This window comes from Polypterus senegalus, chromosome 15 (assembly GCF_016835505.1).
Source record: "Polypterus senegalus isolate Bchr_013 chromosome 15, ASM1683550v1, whole genome shotgun sequence".
Lineage (NCBI taxonomy): Eukaryota > Metazoa > Chordata > Cladistia > Polypteriformes > Polypteridae > Polypterus > Polypterus senegalus.
The window spans coordinates 74,878,965-74,898,073 of NC_053168.1; the positions used below are offsets into that span (position 1 = coordinate 74,878,965).

The 19,109-nt window shown below is 43.7% G+C and overlaps 1 protein-coding gene across 1 annotated transcript in view; it reads right to left on the minus strand.

Moving 5' to 3' along the window:
- LOC120516029 (protein lifeguard 1-like) overlaps positions 1-19,109 on the minus strand; it is a 32,870-nt gene that overhangs the window by 2,723 nt on the left and 11,038 nt on the right. Inside the window, exons 3-8 of the mRNA XM_039737455.1 lie at positions 15,900-15,978; positions 13,710-13,763; positions 11,522-11,612; positions 10,244-10,281; positions 5,077-5,164; positions 4,543-4,632 (exon numbers count right to left, since the gene is read on the minus strand). Of these exons, the coding sequence (XP_039593389.1) occupies positions 4,543-4,632; positions 5,077-5,164; positions 10,244-10,281; positions 11,522-11,612; positions 13,710-13,763; positions 15,900-15,978 (440 nt within the window). The remainder of the gene's footprint in view (positions 1-4,542; positions 4,633-5,076; positions 5,165-10,243; positions 10,282-11,521; positions 11,613-13,709; positions 13,764-15,899; positions 15,979-19,109) is intronic.

Consider the following 19,109-nt stretch of genomic DNA (forward strand, 5'->3'; position numbering starts at 1 on the left):
AAACATAGTGGCCTCAATAATTGTGAAATGGAAGAAGTCTGCAACCCCCACGATGACACCTAACGTTAACTGTCTAACCATACTGAGGAGCTGGGCAAAATGGGGCTTGGTCATGGAGGTGACCAAGAACCTCAAAAAGTGCTTTAGAAGTCCTCTGTTGATGTGAACCTGTCAAAAGGGCACTCCATTGATCAGGTGCACATGACAGCCTGCGTGGAGTTTGCCAAATGCATTTAAAGGTCTCTGAGAACACAAGAAAAAAGATTCTTAGATCTGATGAGACGACAACTGAGCTCTTCAGTCAACTCCAAGCACTACGTCTGCTGAAGACCAGGGGCTGCTCATCACCTCCTCCCCCTGCAGTGAATCATGGCGCTGGCAGTGTCATGCTATGGGGTGCGTCTCCACAGCAGGGACAGAGAGACTGGTCAGAATTTAAGGAAAGAAGACGACTCAAAACTGCAATTGCCGCTAAAATACTGAATTAAGGGTCTGAATAGTTTACACAAATGACAGATTTCAGCTTTGGATTTTTTATAAAAATTTCTGAAAGCAGGTTTTCATTTTGTCATTATGGATTATTGAGTGTAGATTGATGGGCAAAAATGGCAAATGTATCCTTTTAAAATTAAATCTCCAACATAAGAGTACAGAAAGTGAAGGGGTCTGAATACTTTCTGAATCCTCTATGGTCATTGGTTCTCTGCTTCACAAACAATCTCATAATCAACTTGACCAATGAAAACAAATGTCAGTCTCTCAGTGTGCAGTTAGCCTCGAGAAGGACAGGAGCTGACATGGGATGTACATCGTACAGAAACCTGGAATGTCTTGTTTAAGTGTTTGAGTGGCACCCTGGCAAGAGCTGTCTGCCCAACTCTAACCCTTGTGCCCAGTACTGCCAGGATAGGCTGAAACCCCCAGTGACACTGAGTGGGATTAAGCAGTTTGGAGAATATTAACTGTCTGCCTGTCTGTCTACTTGTATATAATCAATTAAAACCGGTCTGTGTGTCCAGTCCCTCGGAGCAATCTGATTGGCCAGTTTGGCTTTGATGACACAATGAAAGTGTGAGGTGTGAGACACATGAGGAGGAGTAAATGAGAGTCGCCTTCAGAGACAGATGGAGATGAGAAAGGTGCCTTGAAAACAATGGCCGTCTGAGTAGACTTACGGGGACACGCTTGAGAAAGGGAGTGCCGGTGAAGAGAGGATCACACACAAATACAGAGGAGAGGAACACGTAGGGCAAGAGAGAGCAAATACCTTAAGATTATTCAGTTACCTGTCTTTGATAGGTACCGTGGCTAGTTAATTAATAAAATGATTTTATAGATTATTCTCCATCTGAACTAGTATGGTGCTGAGGTGTCACATGTTTGCATGGCTGCACTCGGGTCCTAATCTGGATCCTGAGTTGGTCTATCGTGTGGTGGGTGCGGCGATGCGCTGTATCAGCGTGTGCTCCTAACCTCTCTCTCTTTCTATTGAACGTGCTGACATTTCCTAGATGTAATTAGTGATAAACCACTCAGTATGCATGCACTAAAGGACAAAAAATAAATAATATATATATATGACTTGTGATACGCAAGGCGTTTCAACTCTATACTGTATAGCCTTAATAGGGACAACAGCTAGGGCAGATGAATAGTAAAAGACCACCGTTAGAGAAGATGAAGGGAGAGGCTGGACAAATCTGTGATCCAAGACTGAGAACACGCTTCAACGTTTGGCTTCCCTTGAAAAGTGTCCATGAAACCCTGTGAAAGGTCTTTGATCTCACAACTCATACATTCCGTGTCAGCCATTGCACTGCTTTACCTCACCAGGTGTCCACAGCTCCCTTCACAAAGCAGATCCATGTTCTTCACCGGGCTCCTGTAACTGGACGCCCGCAGCTCTTGCATGTGAGCCTCCACCGACACAGTATTTGGTTCCCTGAAAGACTTCAACATTACACAACAGGCCTCTCATTTAGCGCATTTCTTGTACAAACTGTGCAGCCATCTCCAAAATGAAAACCATCTTAAGTGTGTTCAAGTTGTCAAGATCAAAGCCCTACATCTTCTTTCACAGGGCTTGAGAGACACCACCAGAAACCAAGGTCATATCAGACTTGGCTCACACACTCTTCCAGCACTGAATGGCCAACTAAACTCTTAACCTCTCCCTTCTTCTTTAATGGCTGCTATTTGTGGTCACTGAGATCTTTCCACCTTGTTCGCCACCTGGCTTTCTTCATCTCCTTCCCCTCCAGTACATCAAATCTTTTGTCAGGGCCACAGCCTGAGTGAAATTTGTGGTTGTTTAGGCCAAGAGGGCAGCAGAGCTTCAGTGAGTGTTTCTGGGTAAGTGGAGGATCATTGCAGGTTGCCATGGACTTCGGTTTTGGAGGAAGAGCATAAGAGCCACAAGGAACAGACCATAGAGAACAAACTTTGGATATTATTGAAGAAGAAACAGTGACATTTGATGGCAGCTACTGAGAGTGGTGGATCACCGGCTGGGAGATTTATTACTGCAAGAGGTGGTCATCTTGAAGGAACAGAGCCTGCCAGTGTATTGAAGCAGCTGGAGAAACATCTGGGGACACTTGGAGCAGTGGAGGACGTTCATACGGTAGGACTGATCTTGGGTTAGAGCCTGTTTGGCCAGTCTTTTAAACAGCTGTGACAGCATATGACACATTCCTTTTCTTCTCTCAGTTATTTTTAAATTATACTTTTTACGTTGTGTTTAGGGTAGTGCTAATCTGGGGTTCAGAAAATGTATGGTTTAGAAATGCATAAGTTGTTAGATTGATTGAAAACATGCAGCAAATGTAGAATTGTTGAGATGCAGCCTGTACTTTATGTTGTGCTCATATATTCCGTTGGAGTGTGTCCAAGTTTCTGTTGTTGCGCAGTTTACTGATAATAACATGCGTGAATTATGATAAGGGTGGACTCCGATTATTGTGTTGACCTTCCTTTTAGATTTAGTTACATTAGTAAGGTGTGGTGAGTCAACCTTTGTGGGTGGCACTCGTCACAACGCCACTAACAAAAGCTATACGAGCAAAACATCTAGTCACTAACCTTTTAATTTGTTCATTTGTTAATATAATGTGCTATTTCTTACATTTTTTGTTGCCTTCGCTACAAGATCTAAGCACATGTTGTACATGAAATATGGGGTTTGGACCCCAAGGATTATTTTGGTTGCATCTTACTGTTTGTAGTAGAGCATCAAGTGCTGCCACTGACCTCACAGCATCACCCAGGAGTATATGACATGTGACACGAAGAAGAGCACCAGCATAAAGACCGGCACTTTCCATTCTGCAGTGTCTGATCTTACGACTCCCGTGTTGGTGTGTTGTTCTGCTTTGCCTGTTTCTGATTACAAACTAATATTTTTCTGGTTAAAAAACTCTAATTCCACGCATAGAGAGGACTCCCAAGGGATTTCACATATGCTTTCTTGCCACTGTACCGGATATGTGGGAAGAATACTGTAAGAATTGAATTTGAACCCTCGTCCAATGTGTACCTAGCATGCGTCTGAGTCTCGTATCCTTCTGCTTAAAAGCAGATTCCGTTATTTTATTATTCACTATGGTAAATGCATTTTTTGTTATTTTCTGTGTAACACTTAAGAGAAAATGTTATATTTTAAGGTATAATCATTGTTTTATTGTAATGCTTAGGTGTAAGTTTCCTGTTGATGTACCCAGCTAGACTATAAATTAGACCATTGTTTGACAAACCATGAGAAAATGGGAAGAACGTGCAAATCTCACACTCATTAACACATGTGTTAAAATAAAAATAATAATAATAATACATTTAAAAAGTGACGTACATCCTAAGCCAACAGGACTTCCAAATCAGCCTAGTGGACGGGGTGAATTAAGCTTATTTAAGGGATCAACGTTTGTCATGTCCTGTTAGCAACAGGGTGTAACCAGTCATGTTAAAAGGTTTCAGATTATGTAGTGAATTCCTTGAATGTAGTGAGAATTCAAGTAAAATGGCACCTTTTATTTTCTACCTAAAGAGATGACAACATGCAAGCTTTCGAGGCAACTCAGGACCCTTCCTCAGACAAGATCAGCGTGAAGAAGGGGCCTGAGTTGTCTCAAAAGCTTGCATGTTGTCATCTCTTTAGGTAGCCAATAAAAGGTGCCATTTTACTTGACTTCTCACTACATTCATAATGGCTAACACGGTACAACACCCCAGTACTAGTCAATTTCTTGGAATTGTGATCTAATCAATGAGTTGTATAAATACAGTGCAGAGGACACTCTTCTCTTTGCAACACTTGCTAATATGATATGCTGTTGCCTCTTGCCAGATTTAGATAAAGAATAACGATTGTCGCTTTCGCCTGCCTGTGTTTTTTGCTTAAATTGGAGCATTCCAGTGGAGAGTGTCTGATAAAGAAGATCTCCATCACACGGACAGTCTTTGAAAACTGTGAGACTAGAACGCTAAGAACTGTGTGAAGCCATCGTGGGGATGAGTGCATGAAAAGAAACAGGCGTTGCAGCTTACTTGGCTACGAATAATCGCACAGAGAATTCCAAAGGAGATGAGTGACCAGAGAACAGCCCACATCACTCCGGCCATGAGTGTGAAATCCCACTGCAATGAAAGAACAAAAGATAGTGAACTGGAGCAACACCAAGGGACAACAGACATGAGTAATAGGAACCTCCCAACCCTTTGCCAATGCTCGCTGCCTCCTGCAGTGTAATGAAATGATCGCTTAGATCCCAAAAGTTACAGAATCTTTTAGGAAAGCTGCTAGTGCTCTCTGAAGAGGGACCCAAGGGACCTGCTGACTTTCAGATATCCCAACAGCTCCAAGGTGCCCATTGCTTCAGTCTCAGCTTGTAACCCCCATGATTCCCAGTTTGTTGTAAAGACGTCATTCGTAAATTTTGTGCTTCCCACACCACACAAGCTGCCCGCGTGCGGAGGAGGCCTGGGCTCCTTGCTACATCAGCTGGGCAGTGGTCTGACTTTAAAGGCCTCCGAACAGCACACATGTCGCTAGCTACATTTCCTGGTACAAGTCAAGTTTACCTTCGTCTGCAAGGCAAATATCGTCAGGCTAAAGCACACAAAGGCAGTGGCACCCGCAGCCCACATGACAGCATTGGTAGTGAAAAAGCTGCAAAATAAAAAAAAAAAAAAGGGAAAACAAAATGGTAATCACTGGCGTTAGGACGTGTTTACACAGTGCTGACTCAACTAAAAGGCGTTCTGAACCACACAATTTGTAGCCTACATTAGAGAGAACAAAAAAAATCCAACAATGTAACCACTACCCAGCAGTACCCTCCCTCACTGCGCTAGAGCCCTGGAGAGCCCTGGGTTCAAATCCCAGCCTGGGTCGTGTCTGTGCGGGGCATCTCAAAGGAGACGTCTCTTAAGCTACCAGATGTGACATGTCAAATGTGTTTGGCAGACGCCAAGTGTAACACCCTTTGACCATGTCATATTATAAAGTACTGGCTGCGTAAGCCCGGGCTCCTATTGAAACCGTCAGAAAGAAAACTGAAATGCAAAGTCAGTGGTTTTGTATTGTGGACGTGCTCGCCCCCTTTGTCTATCAGCAGCTAGGTGAGTTTCTCTCTCATTTGTCTTTCCTCGGCAGTTTCACTTTAGCAATGGAGTCGCTTTCTTTCAGCTTCACGCTGTTGCCAATTTCTTATTTCTTCTTCCGACTCGTTAACTTGGGGCCGCCTTGCCGACTCTTTGAGCTTCATGCTGTAGTCTTGTACTTCCAAGCCAGACAGACAGACGGACACACACACTTCCACACGCAGACATTTATATATGAGAAGTGGACTCATAATGAAGTGGGGCCTGTGATGGACCAGAGTACCAAGCTGGGCTCCAGCCCCTCGCTAGATTGCACTGAAAAAAAGTCACTTCAGGAAAATTGATGGCGGCATATTTAGCTTGAAAAGACCAACAGAATAAGGCTGGCTGTGGCAGACAGAAGTTAGTTATCAAGTTTAACAAGAAGTTCCAAGACTGAGAAGATGGAAAGAAAGAAAAACACAATTTAATATGACGCCCCTAGAAATCAGAAGCTCGCTTCCTCATCGGAACTTACGCCTCAACTGGATGCCATCTTACTCCCAGAATTCACAAGCAGCCTCTCCATGTGAGCATGTAGAACGGAGGGGGTTACCCACTGGTGACATTCATAATGGAAGGAGTTTCTGGTGCTTTAGAAGTGCCATCAGACTTTGGTGAGTTAAACGATAAGTTTAAAATTTTTCAAGGCAAAGTTATTTCTTCACAATCATGACACACATTTATTTGTCACATTGAATTGTGATCTTCAGCTCCCTCTGGATTAGTTCGCAGCTGAGTGTGAAGCGGCTGGGATGAGAATCAGCACCTCCAAATCCGAGACCATGGTCCTCACCCGGAAAAGGGTGGAGTGCCCTCTCAGGGTTGGTGGAGAGATCCTGTCCCAAGTGGAGGAGTTCAAGTATCTCGGGGTCTTGTTCACGAGTAAGGGAAGAATGGAGCGCGAGATCGACAGGCGGATTGGTGCGGCGTCCGTAGTGATGCGGACTCTGCATTGGTCTGTCGTGGTGAAAAAGGAGCTGAGCCGTAAGGCAAAGCTCTCAATTTACCAGTCGATCTACGTTCCTACTCTCACCTATGGTCATGAGCTATGGGTAGTGACCGAAAGAACGAGATCGCGAATACAAGCGGCTGAAATGAGTTTCCTCCGCTGGGTGTCTGGGCTTTCCTTTAAAGATAGGGTGAGAAGCTCAGTCATCCGGGAGGGGCTCAGAGTAGAGCCGCTGCTCCTCCGCATCGAGAGGAGTCAGATGAGATGCCTCCTGGAGGCCTCCCTGGTGAGGTGTTCCGGGCACGTCCAACCGGGAGGAGGCCCCGGGGAAGACCCAGGAGACGCTGGAGGGACTATGTCTCCCGGCTGGCCTGGGAACGCCTCGGGATTCCACCAGAAAAGCTAAAAGAAGTGGCCGGGGAGAGGGAAGTCTGGGCATCTCTGCTCAAGCTGCTGCCCCTGCAACCCAACCTCGGATAAGAGGAAGAGGATGGATGGATGGGATTAAATTGTGTTAGAAGTGATTTTTTTTTTTTTATAAATTGAATAAAATACGATGCCCATCTCGCGCTTTAAAATGGGCACAAGTCTAAATGTGAAAGCAAAAGCTTTAAAACTTATAAAACGAAAAGAGTGTTGCTGAGTAGCGGCCTATAAGGGAACAGTGTCATCTCCAGGCAGAGGAGTAGCTTCAGTGACAGACTGAGGAGATCGTTCCTCCCCCACACTATGCGACTCTTCAGTTCCACCCGAGGGAGTAAATGCTAACATTACTCAAAGTTATTGTCTGCGTTTTCATTTTTATTACTATTTAATTTAATATTGTTTCTTTGTATCAGTATACTGCTGCTGGATTATGTGAATTTCCCCTTGGGATTAATAAAGTATCTATCTATCTATCTATCTATCTATCTATCTATCTATCTATCTATCTATCTATCTATCTATCTATCTATCTATCTATCTGTCTATCTATCTGTCTATCTATCTGTCTATCTATCTATCTATCTATCTATCTATCTATCTATCTCTTCAGATTGTTTGCGATTTTCATGGACAGAATATTGAGGAGACAACGTGTTCCTGTGGTCTTCATCAGGCTGTGAACTCCAGCATGCATTGGGATGGTTTGTGACCACATATGAAGGGGCAGGTATGAGGATCAGCACCTCTAAATCTGCAGCTGTGGTCCTCAGTTAAAGGCGGACTGTCCTGTCCGAGTGCGAGGTAAGTCATTGCCTCAAGTCGAGGAGTTTAAGTACCCCGGGGTCTTGTTCACGAGTAAGGAGAAAAGGGATGGTGAGACTGACAGACAGATTGGGGCACTGAGAGCAGTTATGCCGTGTCCCACACACATGATTAGGGGGCAGCCAACAGACCCGATGATGTGCGAAAGTAACAACCCGAGGGGATTTGATACCTAAGGCTTATGTCTTTTCTTCTCACCCTTCAGGAAAAAAGAAGATGAATAAACGGCATACCTTTTGGAATTCTGCGACAACGACACACATCCACAACTCTTCCAATTTCTGACAATCTGACGCTGCAAGATGACTACACTTCTGGTCCACTCCTGATGACCTCACTTTTTCCTTCCCGCCATATCATTATCTCCGGTGTAATTTTCCGCTGCAACATGTCATTTCCTGTCTGTCTGATATAAAAGTCCCCCTTGTTTCACTCAAAGGTGTCTCATGAAAAGTCTGTTTGCCTGTTTAAATTACGTTGCAAAAGACGATTCCACCACCTACAGTATACGGGACAGCGTCCCAAACCTTTATGAGCCTTTTGTGTTTTCTTGTCTTCACAGCGGCCATTATACCAATCTGTAGTGGTGAAGAAGGAGCTGAACCAGACAGCAAAGCTGTAGATTTACCAGTTGTCCCTACTCTCACCTAAGGTATGAGCTTTGGATAATGAGATTTTAGGTACAAGTGGGCAAAATGAGCTTTTGCTGCAGGGTGGCTGGACTCTCCTTTAGAGACACCTGGGAGAGGATCAGAGTAGAGCTGCTGACGCTCCGCATCGAGAGGAGCCAACCGGGGGGGTCAGGCTTCTGATACTGAAGTGTCCCTGTGGAGGATTTATGGGCACGACCAGCTGGGAGGAGACCCTGAGGAAGACCCATTTGTTAAAACCAAATACACGATCGCTAGGAATGGCATTGCAAGTCACACACTCAGGATAATCAGCGCACATTCTGTACCAATTTACATGTGTAGAAAAGACGAGATGGCACAAAGTAAATGGGACAAGGCCACAGACACGGTAGACCATACAATGTATGCTTGACACTGACATGCATCTGAGATTGCACCGACACTGAAGCTGGAAGAACCGATGCACCATGGAATTTGACTGTATACGAGACAAATTTAGGAAAAATAAAATCCTCTGATATTTGAGTGCACAGACGTCTGCTGTTTAACCCCTTGAATCCTGCCCTCCCCAGCATTTTCCCCTAGCAGTTGCCACAAGCATGCCTCAGAAACGTGTCAGACACAATGGGCGGTCGGAAAATCGAGAGTACACCTTATGAGAAGGATTTAGGAGTCATAGTGGACTCTAAGCTATCGACTTCCAGACAGTGTTCAGAAGCCATTAAGAAGGCTAACAGAATGTTAGGTTATATAGCACGATGTGTGGAGTACAAGGAGGTTCTGCTCAACCTTTATAATGCACTGGTGAGGCCTCATCTTGAGTACTGTGTGCAGTTTTGGTCTCCAGGCTACAAAAAGGACATAGCAGCGCTAGAAAAGGTCCAGAGAAGAGCGACTAGGCTGATTCCAGGGCTACAAGGGAGGAACTATGAAGAAAGATTAAAAGAGCTGAGCCTTTACAGTTTAAGCAAAAGAAGATTAAGAGGTGACATGATTGAAGTGTTTAAAATTATGAACGGAATTAGTACAGTGGATCAAGAACATGGAGACACAGTTGATAACTTGTTAAGGGTAAATTTCGCACAAACATTAGGAAGTTTTTCTTTACACAAAGAACGATAGACACTTGGAATAAGCTACCAAGTAGTGTGGTAGACAGTAAGACGTTAGGGACTTTCAAAACTCGACTTGATGTTTTCTTGGAGGAAATAAGTGGATAGCACTGGGGAGCTTTGTTGGACTGAATGGCCTGTTCTCATCTAGAGTGTTCTAATGTTCTAAAACGTTTAACTAAATCAAACCCTTTGCTGTTTCATATTGGGCACATTCCAGAAGTCGTAAAGTGTTCCTTTCACATTTCGACTCCTGCCCCATGACTTCCATTTTAAAATGCAAAAACAAGAAAGTTCTTTTTTCTAATGTACAAAAACATGCCTCACATTAGAAAAGCGACTTCAGGTGGCAAACTAATACGTACTCTGACTTTGACTTGGGAATATCGGTAAGCGGTTAACAAACCTCCTCCTTGGAGTCCACCGACTGGTTCTCCAGGTCTTCATAGGCGACACGCTTGGCTCGCCCACAAGTCCTCTAAGTTTCACCTAATTGCTCGTTGGCCTAGTGGAGCTTTGCCGTTTCTGCACGCACCACAAAAGTTAAAAGTTCCATGACTCACTCATCGGGTACAGGGTTAGAATCAACAAAACTTTAGTTTTCAGTTTTTTCTGAAGTTTTTTTCATTAAGAGAAAGAAAAGAAAATCGAGGCATACTTACACTGTTACTGAACCGAGCATCAGGCCTTCTACAACGGTCTAAAATGAAAAATAAAGCAGAGTCTTTAATAAGTGGAGGCAATGAGCACATTTTCTTTATTATTTATAGGCACAAGTCTTCTAATCCTGTATTTACTGAGGACCATTCACTTCAAAATGTGACATCACGTGATGGCCTCACCTGGTACCCATCAAGGACTTGGCCACCTCAGGCACAGGGACAGTTGTCTCACATGTGACTGTCCTACAAGTGTTGAGGTGGACCAGCAGCTTAACTACATACAGCCAGCCAATGGTGGACCACCCGCAGGTCCCTTTACAAAGTGTGGCAGGCAGGGGGGGCCCACATCTTAACCTGCATCCAGTCTCCAAGCCAGATGGAGCTGAGCAGCGCAAGACCTCCTCGGGTTCAAGTATTGTCAGCAAAAAAAACAATGAATAGAAAGGGCATAAGAATCGCAGCACTGGACAGCGGAGGAGTGGAGGAGAATCACTGCGTCCAACGAATCCCAGTCTTAGATAAATGGACCCAGGACATGATGCAATGAACCAAGTGTCAATCCTGCAGGTTGATGACGACCATGTGATGGTTTCCTGGGGGCAGTGGGCTAACGCCTAAATGCTGGTGCACACTTAAAATCCCTGCTGGGGAAGTGTTCATGGCCATCGCCCCTTAAAAGCCATTTAAAGCACCGTAATGCTGGTAATGGTTGGCAGGAATCATGAATGCCAATATAACACTCATTCATGTGAACATCCAAAGAACAACCTTAATGACCGTTGAAGTCAGGCCCAGCATACTCGCTGCATGTAGCACACGCTTAGCTACAGGTGTACAGTACTCAACAAGATGGCCACCTTGATTAAAATCGACACTTTTTTATAGTTAGAAATCATTAGGACAGAACAATGTTCATCCATGGTTATTGAACTTGCCAAAGCCTATTCCAGCAACCTTAGGACTGGGCCAGAAACCAGCCCTGAATGAGGTGCTAGTCCATCATGGAGCACCCTTGCTAACATCTTTCAGATGAAATGTGAGTACCCAGAGTAAGACCCTCATAGACAAAGGAGAATGTGCCAACTCCTCAATGATAGTGAAACAGCAGTGCTGATCACCACCCCACCATGCCACCTAATCAAAAATGAGCTGAGTACACAGTGGGTGTCAAAGTGCAGAACGTTACCACCCTTATGCAATCTTATTTAAATTGGTCAGATGCCAGTGATCGAGGGTTGGCATCTCACAAATAACTCTGAGGGAAGCAAAAACACTTACAAACAATCCTAGAAGGATGAAGTTCAGCGGGACTTTCCGACGGGCATCTGGGCAGCAAGAGAGGATAATGGCGAGGACAAGCACTACTGGCCTGAAACAAGAAGCAGAATGTGAGAATGGGCAGCACGACAAATATGAAACTTCAGTTGAAACTGTACAAATAAGAAAGACAGGCGGATTAATCACGGAGATGATGCTCCACCATCTTTATGATATCTGGTCAATTTAAATTGTCAGGGTGAAATGTGCCCTGTGATGGACTGGCATCCCATCTTGTTTAGGATCCACCGCACTGGTTAAAAGGCAGGATGAGAAACGGATTGGAGAATTAGGCCGCCCGTCTCTCCATTTTCATAGCTGCTGCTCCTGTAAGGTGCAAGGCAGGAAACAATTCAGGGTGGGACGCCAGTCCTTCATATGGTGCCTTTTCATGGCCAGTTTGCTGTCACCAATTAACCGGACACGCATACACACATGGAGGACAGTAAGAGACGGTGACCAAGCCAGGAACTGTGTGTGAGGCAGCAGCCAGTGTCGTTTTACTACATAAATCCGAGTTTTTTACTGCAAGGAATTAGCTCATTTCACTGTGGAAATGTGAATATTTTTGATGTAATTTGACATTGCTTTTGTACGTTATGATTTTCTGCCTAATACTAAAGGGGATTGGGGGGGGGGAGAATCACTAATTTACTTAGCCTTGTGTCTTTGTTTTGTTGTGTTTTCTGTCTTTCTCCCACTCCCCTTGCTTGTTTGTTCTTTTCTTGCGTTTTGTGTATTACCATAAATCCTTGCTATCCCCTAATTCCACTCCCTTGGTTTCCCCTATCATCTATTACAAAGGTGTGACCCATTTTGTGACAACTGCAGTCTACTCCCACATAATTATGGTCAAACGCAGTAGAAACAAATTTCCTGAGAGTGAACAATAACAGATTTGTGATGCCCTTCAATGTCCGGAGTCTACAAGTGCGCTACACTGAATGTGTGTCTACCCGGCGCCGATTAACCCAATTTGTGATGGGGATCGAGGGTTGCAGTTGTTTCCCACAAATGGGAAAATTTCCAGTAAGTGGGCGTGATAAGTGCACACTGATTAAGACCCTGCACACTGTACACTCTCCCTGTCGCTAACACTAACCAGATGGTTTAGAGAGGTCATCAGATCGGTCCTATCGCAGTCAATCATGGCCTCTGATGAAGAACCTAAAAAATGATCGAACTTTGCTATAGGGAAAGTAAACGTCCTAACAAGGTTTTTTACAGATAAACCTACAAATCGATTACTATTGTTCTCCGTGTGGTGAGAGTGGAGGGCCGGCAGATCCACACGACCCCTTTTCTTCTCTTCTCTCCCCAAACTGGCATAAAGCTGGAACTTACCTCTGTTTTTTCCCATAGGATCAATGCTTTTACATCTACAGGTTTCTGTATCCTTGGGGTTTTTCAGCAACGTAACCCCAGAGGATAATAAGAATTGTAATTTTGTTTGTTCCCTTCCCCTCTAATTATGTGTTACGGTGATTGCCTCAGCTCTTTACTGAGAGATTATTAGCTGGCTAACTTCGCTGCTCTTGCTCTTCAGCTCACTTCTTGTGATTTCCCTGTTCAGGTTTGCAGTTTTGTTTAAATCTTTCTTGCTTTTGGATTCTTTCGTTTCAACCCATTGCTTCAGTATGAAGAATTATAGAGGATTTTGGGATGAAGAATTTTGTTAAGTAATTGCTTTTTCTTTTGTCTTTTTCCCTCAATTTAGTTTTGCAATTTGTTTGTAATTTTGATTTTGGAAATGTGTTGATTTTTTTTTTTTACTTTTGTTGGATTCCTTTCCACTTTAATAAAAGGATAAGTGTCTGTGTGTCTGAATGTTTGGGATGACAGAGACACTCATACACTCAATAGGATATAACAGAGAGCTGTGAATTGCATGGTGCACTGCAAATGGTGAATGGAGAGTTTAGCATTTTTTAGATGGGTTGCACATCTAGTCTTTATTCCATTTAATAAATTAAATTGTATGCAAGGCACAAGCCAACCCTGACTGGGGCCAATCTTAGTCCCACCGCCATGCGCGTTAGGATAACTGGTGACATTTGAAATTGACTTCTTCAAATCCATCAACATGTTACAATAAAGTGAAAGCCAGTATGATAGAATCACAGCCAGCACACAGTCCCCAAGTACTTACAATGTGGTGTAGGTGAACCATGGGTTCAAGATCAACCAGCTGTTAAGTAATGGCCTACAAGTAAAACAGAATGGGTACAGTTTAGGCTGAGACCGAATTGTTAGCACAGCTCACACGCTCAATACAGTCTTTCGCTCGTTCATTTACTGAACACTATGGTCACATGAAGTCAGAGCTTCTCCCAGCTGCATGCGATACAAAAGGGAGACCCACCCTGACAGCGACACCAACATTCAAGCCTCACCAACTGAGAGACGTCAATTAGCCAATTACATTAACTACTAGCCGATGAAAGCCGAAGCATATGGCAGTGTAAGAATAGGGACGGAAAATTGTGAGAAAGGAATTCAGAAATCAAGAAGAAAGAAATACTTCTTGAAAGACGCAGTTGTGAATAGGTGTTTTGCTGGAGACGACAGATAATGAGTCGAAAGATCTAACAGTAGAAAAAGCCACGTACAACTGACCGTGGCTGAAGACTGGTTGTTGTAGATTAACACAAATCTTTGTAAATGTAATGCAAGGTGGGATGTTGGGGTCGTGTTTGAAGTAACAACAATGGTAGCATGGAGAATCTCAGAAAGAGCTTGAATTTCAGCTTCACCACCATAAACTGCAGGTGTTGCCATGTATTGATAGTACTCATGACTTGCTGTGATATCTCGACTTGCGTTGGAAAGAACAACAGGAAGAACATCTCCAAATCTGTCCCAATGTGATGCAACAAAATCTACAGCCCTATGTCATAGTGAGAGTGCATTGCCTTCGCCAACTGTTTGTGTTGAGAAATATCCCACTCATAGGTACAGGCAGTTGCCGGATCCCGGAATAGAGATGACGTTGTACAAAAACCCGTCGACAGAGAAGATACTGTCGTTCATTTTATAACAAAGGCTTAGGAAACAACCGTCGCAGTATAACGAAAATAGCGAGGAGCGAAACCAATGGCAATAGTCGAGAGAGTACCTTCCTGTAGCAGGCTACGAAAAAGATTCCCAGGCGCACACGTGGCCGAAGTGAAAGGTCACGCGGTCAGGCTAGATATAGGACAGTGACGTGACACCAATAGGGTCATGAGAGAGAAGCGGGGAACACAGTAGTCCGAAGGAGGAATAGGAATTAAGAAAAGCGGCGTGGGGGTGTATGGGAGGCCGCAGGCAGCGTGGGGAAGAGGAGGAATAGGAATCGAGAAATGCCATGTGGGGAGGACCGGTTTTGAAGAGGAAGCAGGACGAACCAAAAGAGAAATATATACAAGAGATGATGTCGGTAACCTCGAGTTTATCCAGTTGCAGTAAAGAAGTCGATTAGCTAACAGCTGATCAGGCTGCCAATCATGGGGGTCCCTTTTATGACGCAGTACGCTCTCTCTTTGCCACCCTGTACTGCAGTTTGCTTCTCCCATTTGACTCTCCAATTCCCCTCTTCCTGAGATACAGCAGTGGGATATGAAGTCAGGATCTTGGGGTTATTAGGCAGCCTTCTTTACTGCGTTCCCCTTTAGTGCTACTGGATGAGCATTGGCTTACTGATGCTATAAGACAGACGGCAAACAGAAGTTCCAGAATTGGAAATTGGAAATTCAGGTGAACGTGAGTCGTACAATTCGGAGAAAGAGATATTATCTAAATCTTCTGAATTGCAATACAACACTGATCTTTCACTTCAGTCAAAATATCCTGGTTGGCGAAAAATTGTATTTTTAAGATCAAAATTGTATTTGGATTGGCGTGATAAAATGTTTAATGCATTTAGCAGTCCTTTGTTTTCACAAAAAAAATTAGCACCTTCATTGTCTTTTGTGCAGACCAAAGTAGTCAATCAACAGCAAGCCATCCCAAATCCACGTGAACACAATAAAACTTGACGATGAAACGTCACAAGTGGGAAGTCCCCCAGCACGTGAACACAGCACGACTTGGTGACCTGTGTGAGGATGTGAAATGGAGTGGAGCGACACTCAAATTTTTCAATAGAAACGACTCTTTCCTCTGACCTAACAACTCTCCACCCAGAATGACTGCTGAGCTTTTTTCCTGCATTAGGCTTCTTAGAAGAAAACCGATCGAAGGATTTTGGCCACACTATAGGCAGCTTGCTTGCCTTTCTTGTTAGAAATGGTCCGTGCTGGTAGCTAAAAAAACACTGGACTCATCCTCTCATACACAACATAATGAATGGTTTGCTTACCAGTAGATGAACATGCAGATGATGCCAACCGTGATCACCAACTGAATCATCAAAGTTATGTAGACTTTCCTAATGAAGGCTGGGGAACACAAGTAGAGCATGTTACATTTGCACTTGCATGGGTAAAGCCCACTTGTCTATTTTCTAAACCCATCTTTACTTAACTCAGGCCCCTGCCACCATTAGGTACAAGGCCAGCCTAGGATCGGGGTGCTAGTCCATCAATGGCGTGCTGGTCAATTAAATTTCACAGATTCAGTAACTGGAGTTTGGACTGAGAGCCATGAATATGACTGTGGTACACCAATGTACATCATGGGATGTTCCAGTGGCCAGTTTATTAGGACAGTCCTCTAGTCTTCATGGGCAGTGCCTGCTACAGTCACACCGCACAGTTTGCAAGTTGGACCAAGTCACTGAATTGAAATGTAGAGCGATTAGGCAGCCTAGAATGGTCCAATAACTGGACAGCGTCAGGCCAGTAGCCAGTCACATCAGCCCGATACAGTAGACCAGGTCAGTCCAGTAGCTGGTTGATGTAAGAAGAAGCTGACAGACAGAAATGGCAGTGTCGGAGGGGAACGATATCCAGATATCCATTGTCTGCCATCTTACGTTTAGTTGTTTTCAGTCATACTTCAAGACGCTGGGGCAAAGCCTTATCTTTAACTTAACTTTAGGACCTTCAAGACAGGAAAGAAGAAGCAGAACACAGCGTGCACCCTGATTGATGCTTAGTCCAGTTCAGAGCTGCAAGAATCACAACCAGTCCCAGAGAGAAGGAAATTTCAAAAAATGCAAAAAACGAATCACTATCATGTTTTGAGCTACTCGAGTAATGCAGGTTTAAAAAGTACAGTGTGTTGTCCATGGAATTGGAATTCATCGTTTGGATATAAGAACATTCTGGGGTGTCAAGAGCAGTCATAGTAAGAGTTTATCAGGATCACACTAAAAGAAATGAAAGTTTAGGGTGTAGTATACAGATGGGTGCAAAATTGACTGAGACAAAGGAAGGAGAGGGTGATGGTGCGAGGAACCTCATCAGAACTGGCCGATGTTAAGAGTGGTGTTCCAAGGGGTCAGTGCTGGGGCCGCTGCTATTCTTAATATGCAGTTGTGCCCATAAGTTTACATAACCTGGCAGAATTTGTACGATGTGTACCATACTTTAAAGAAAAGATCGGGCAAAACAAATTTAATTTACTTTTAATGGAATTCAAATTAAACTACGAGTCAACAAAACACAGTAATAAGGAAAATAATGAGATAGTCGCTGTTCAAAAGTTTGCATACCCTTAGGCAATACCCTGTTTATTGCCCACGTTAGCATCAATGATGGCATGCAGTCTTTTGTGATAGTTGTGGATGAGGCACATGATTTTCTCAGGTGATAGAACTGCCCATTCTTCTTAGCGAAAAGCCCCAAGGTCCTGTAAATTCTTGGGTTGTCTTGCACGTTTGAGATCTCCCCAAAGTGGCTCAATGAATTGAGGTCAGGAGTCTGCGATGGCCACTCCAGCACCTTCACTTTTTTCTGTTGCACCCACCAAAGTGTTGACTTGGCCTTGTGTTTTAGATCATTGTCATGTTGGAAGATCCAAGTGCGCCCCATGCGCAGCTTCTAGACTGACGAATGCAAGTTGTCCTCCAATATTTTCCGGTAACATGCTGCAATCATCTTGCCATCAATTTTCACTAAGTTATCTGTGCCGCTGTAGCTCACACACTCCCAGAACATCTGAGACCCAGCTCCACGCTTCACAGTGGGGATGGTGTGTACTTTTCATCATGGGCCTTGTTGCATCCTCTCCAAACATAGCGTTTATGGTTGTGACCATATAGTTCAGTTTTGGTCTCATCACTCCAAAGGACTTTGTATAGAATTATTAAGGCTTGTCTAGATGCTATTTGGCATATTGTAGATGTGCTGTTTTTTGGTGTTGGCACAGTAAAGGCTGCTTTTCCTGCAACTCGAACAAAAATGGGCTTGATTGGTCAAGTACCTTCTTATTATGCATCTTGAAACAGCAACACCACTTGTTTGCAGTGAAGCCCGTATCTCAGCTGAAGCGGCTCATAAGTTTTTCTTGGCAGCTCGACAAAGAGTCCTGGCAGTTGTGGCTGAAATCTCGGTTGATCTACCTGACTGTGGCCTGGCAACAACAGAACCCCGAACTTTACTAACTTTCTACGTTTTTAGTAGTCTGACAGGTATTTTCAGATCTCCAGATATCTTTTTATATCCTTTTACTGATTTTATACAAATCAACCATCTTTTCTCACAGGTCCATTTTGCTTTCCTTTTTGGCTTGGTATTCAGCAAAGTCAGTGCAGCTCTGGAAGAATTTAAATGGACTCTTTATACACAGACACTGATTACAATCAAAGGGGTTACAGGTATGGACACTCTCTCTTAATTACCCTTAATTTGAACCTTTGTCTGTATATTATCAGCCCCGAGATTCAAGGGCATGTAAACTTTTCATCAGGCCCATTTGGGTGATTTCCGTTATCATTATGATTTAAAAAGGGCACACATAATTATGTGATAATAAATTGCCTGACCTGAGCACACTCCCCAGTTACAAGGAAAGCTTTCTTCGTGATTACTTAAATTGACCAAACAATGGCTAATAAAACTCTGTCAGGGTAAGTAAACATAAGAGCATGACTGTATAGAAATGAGCTGTATAGGAATATAAATAACAAGCTGGTCACGTTTGCAGAGGAAACCAAGATAGGTGGACTGGAAGATAATTTGGAATCTGTTATATCGTTACAGAAGGACTTGGATAGCATACAGGCTTGGGCAGATGAAATTTAATGTCAGTAAATATAAAGTATTACACATAGGAAGTAAAAATGTCAGGTTTGAATACACAATAGGTGGTCAGAAAATCGAGAGTACACCTTATGAGAAGGATTTAGGAGTCATAGTGGACTCTACGCTATCAACTTTCAGACAGTGTTCAGAAGCCATTAAGAAGGCTAACAGAATGTTAGGTTATATAGCACGATGTGTGGAGTACAAGTCACAGGAGGTTATGTTCAGCCTTTATAATGCACTGGTGAGGCCTCATCTGGAGTACTGTGTGCAGTTTTGGTCTCCAGGCTACAAAAAGGACATAGCAGCACTAGAAAAGGTCCAGAGAAGAGCGACTAGGCTGATTCCAGGTCTACAAGGGAGGAACTATGAAGAAAGATTAA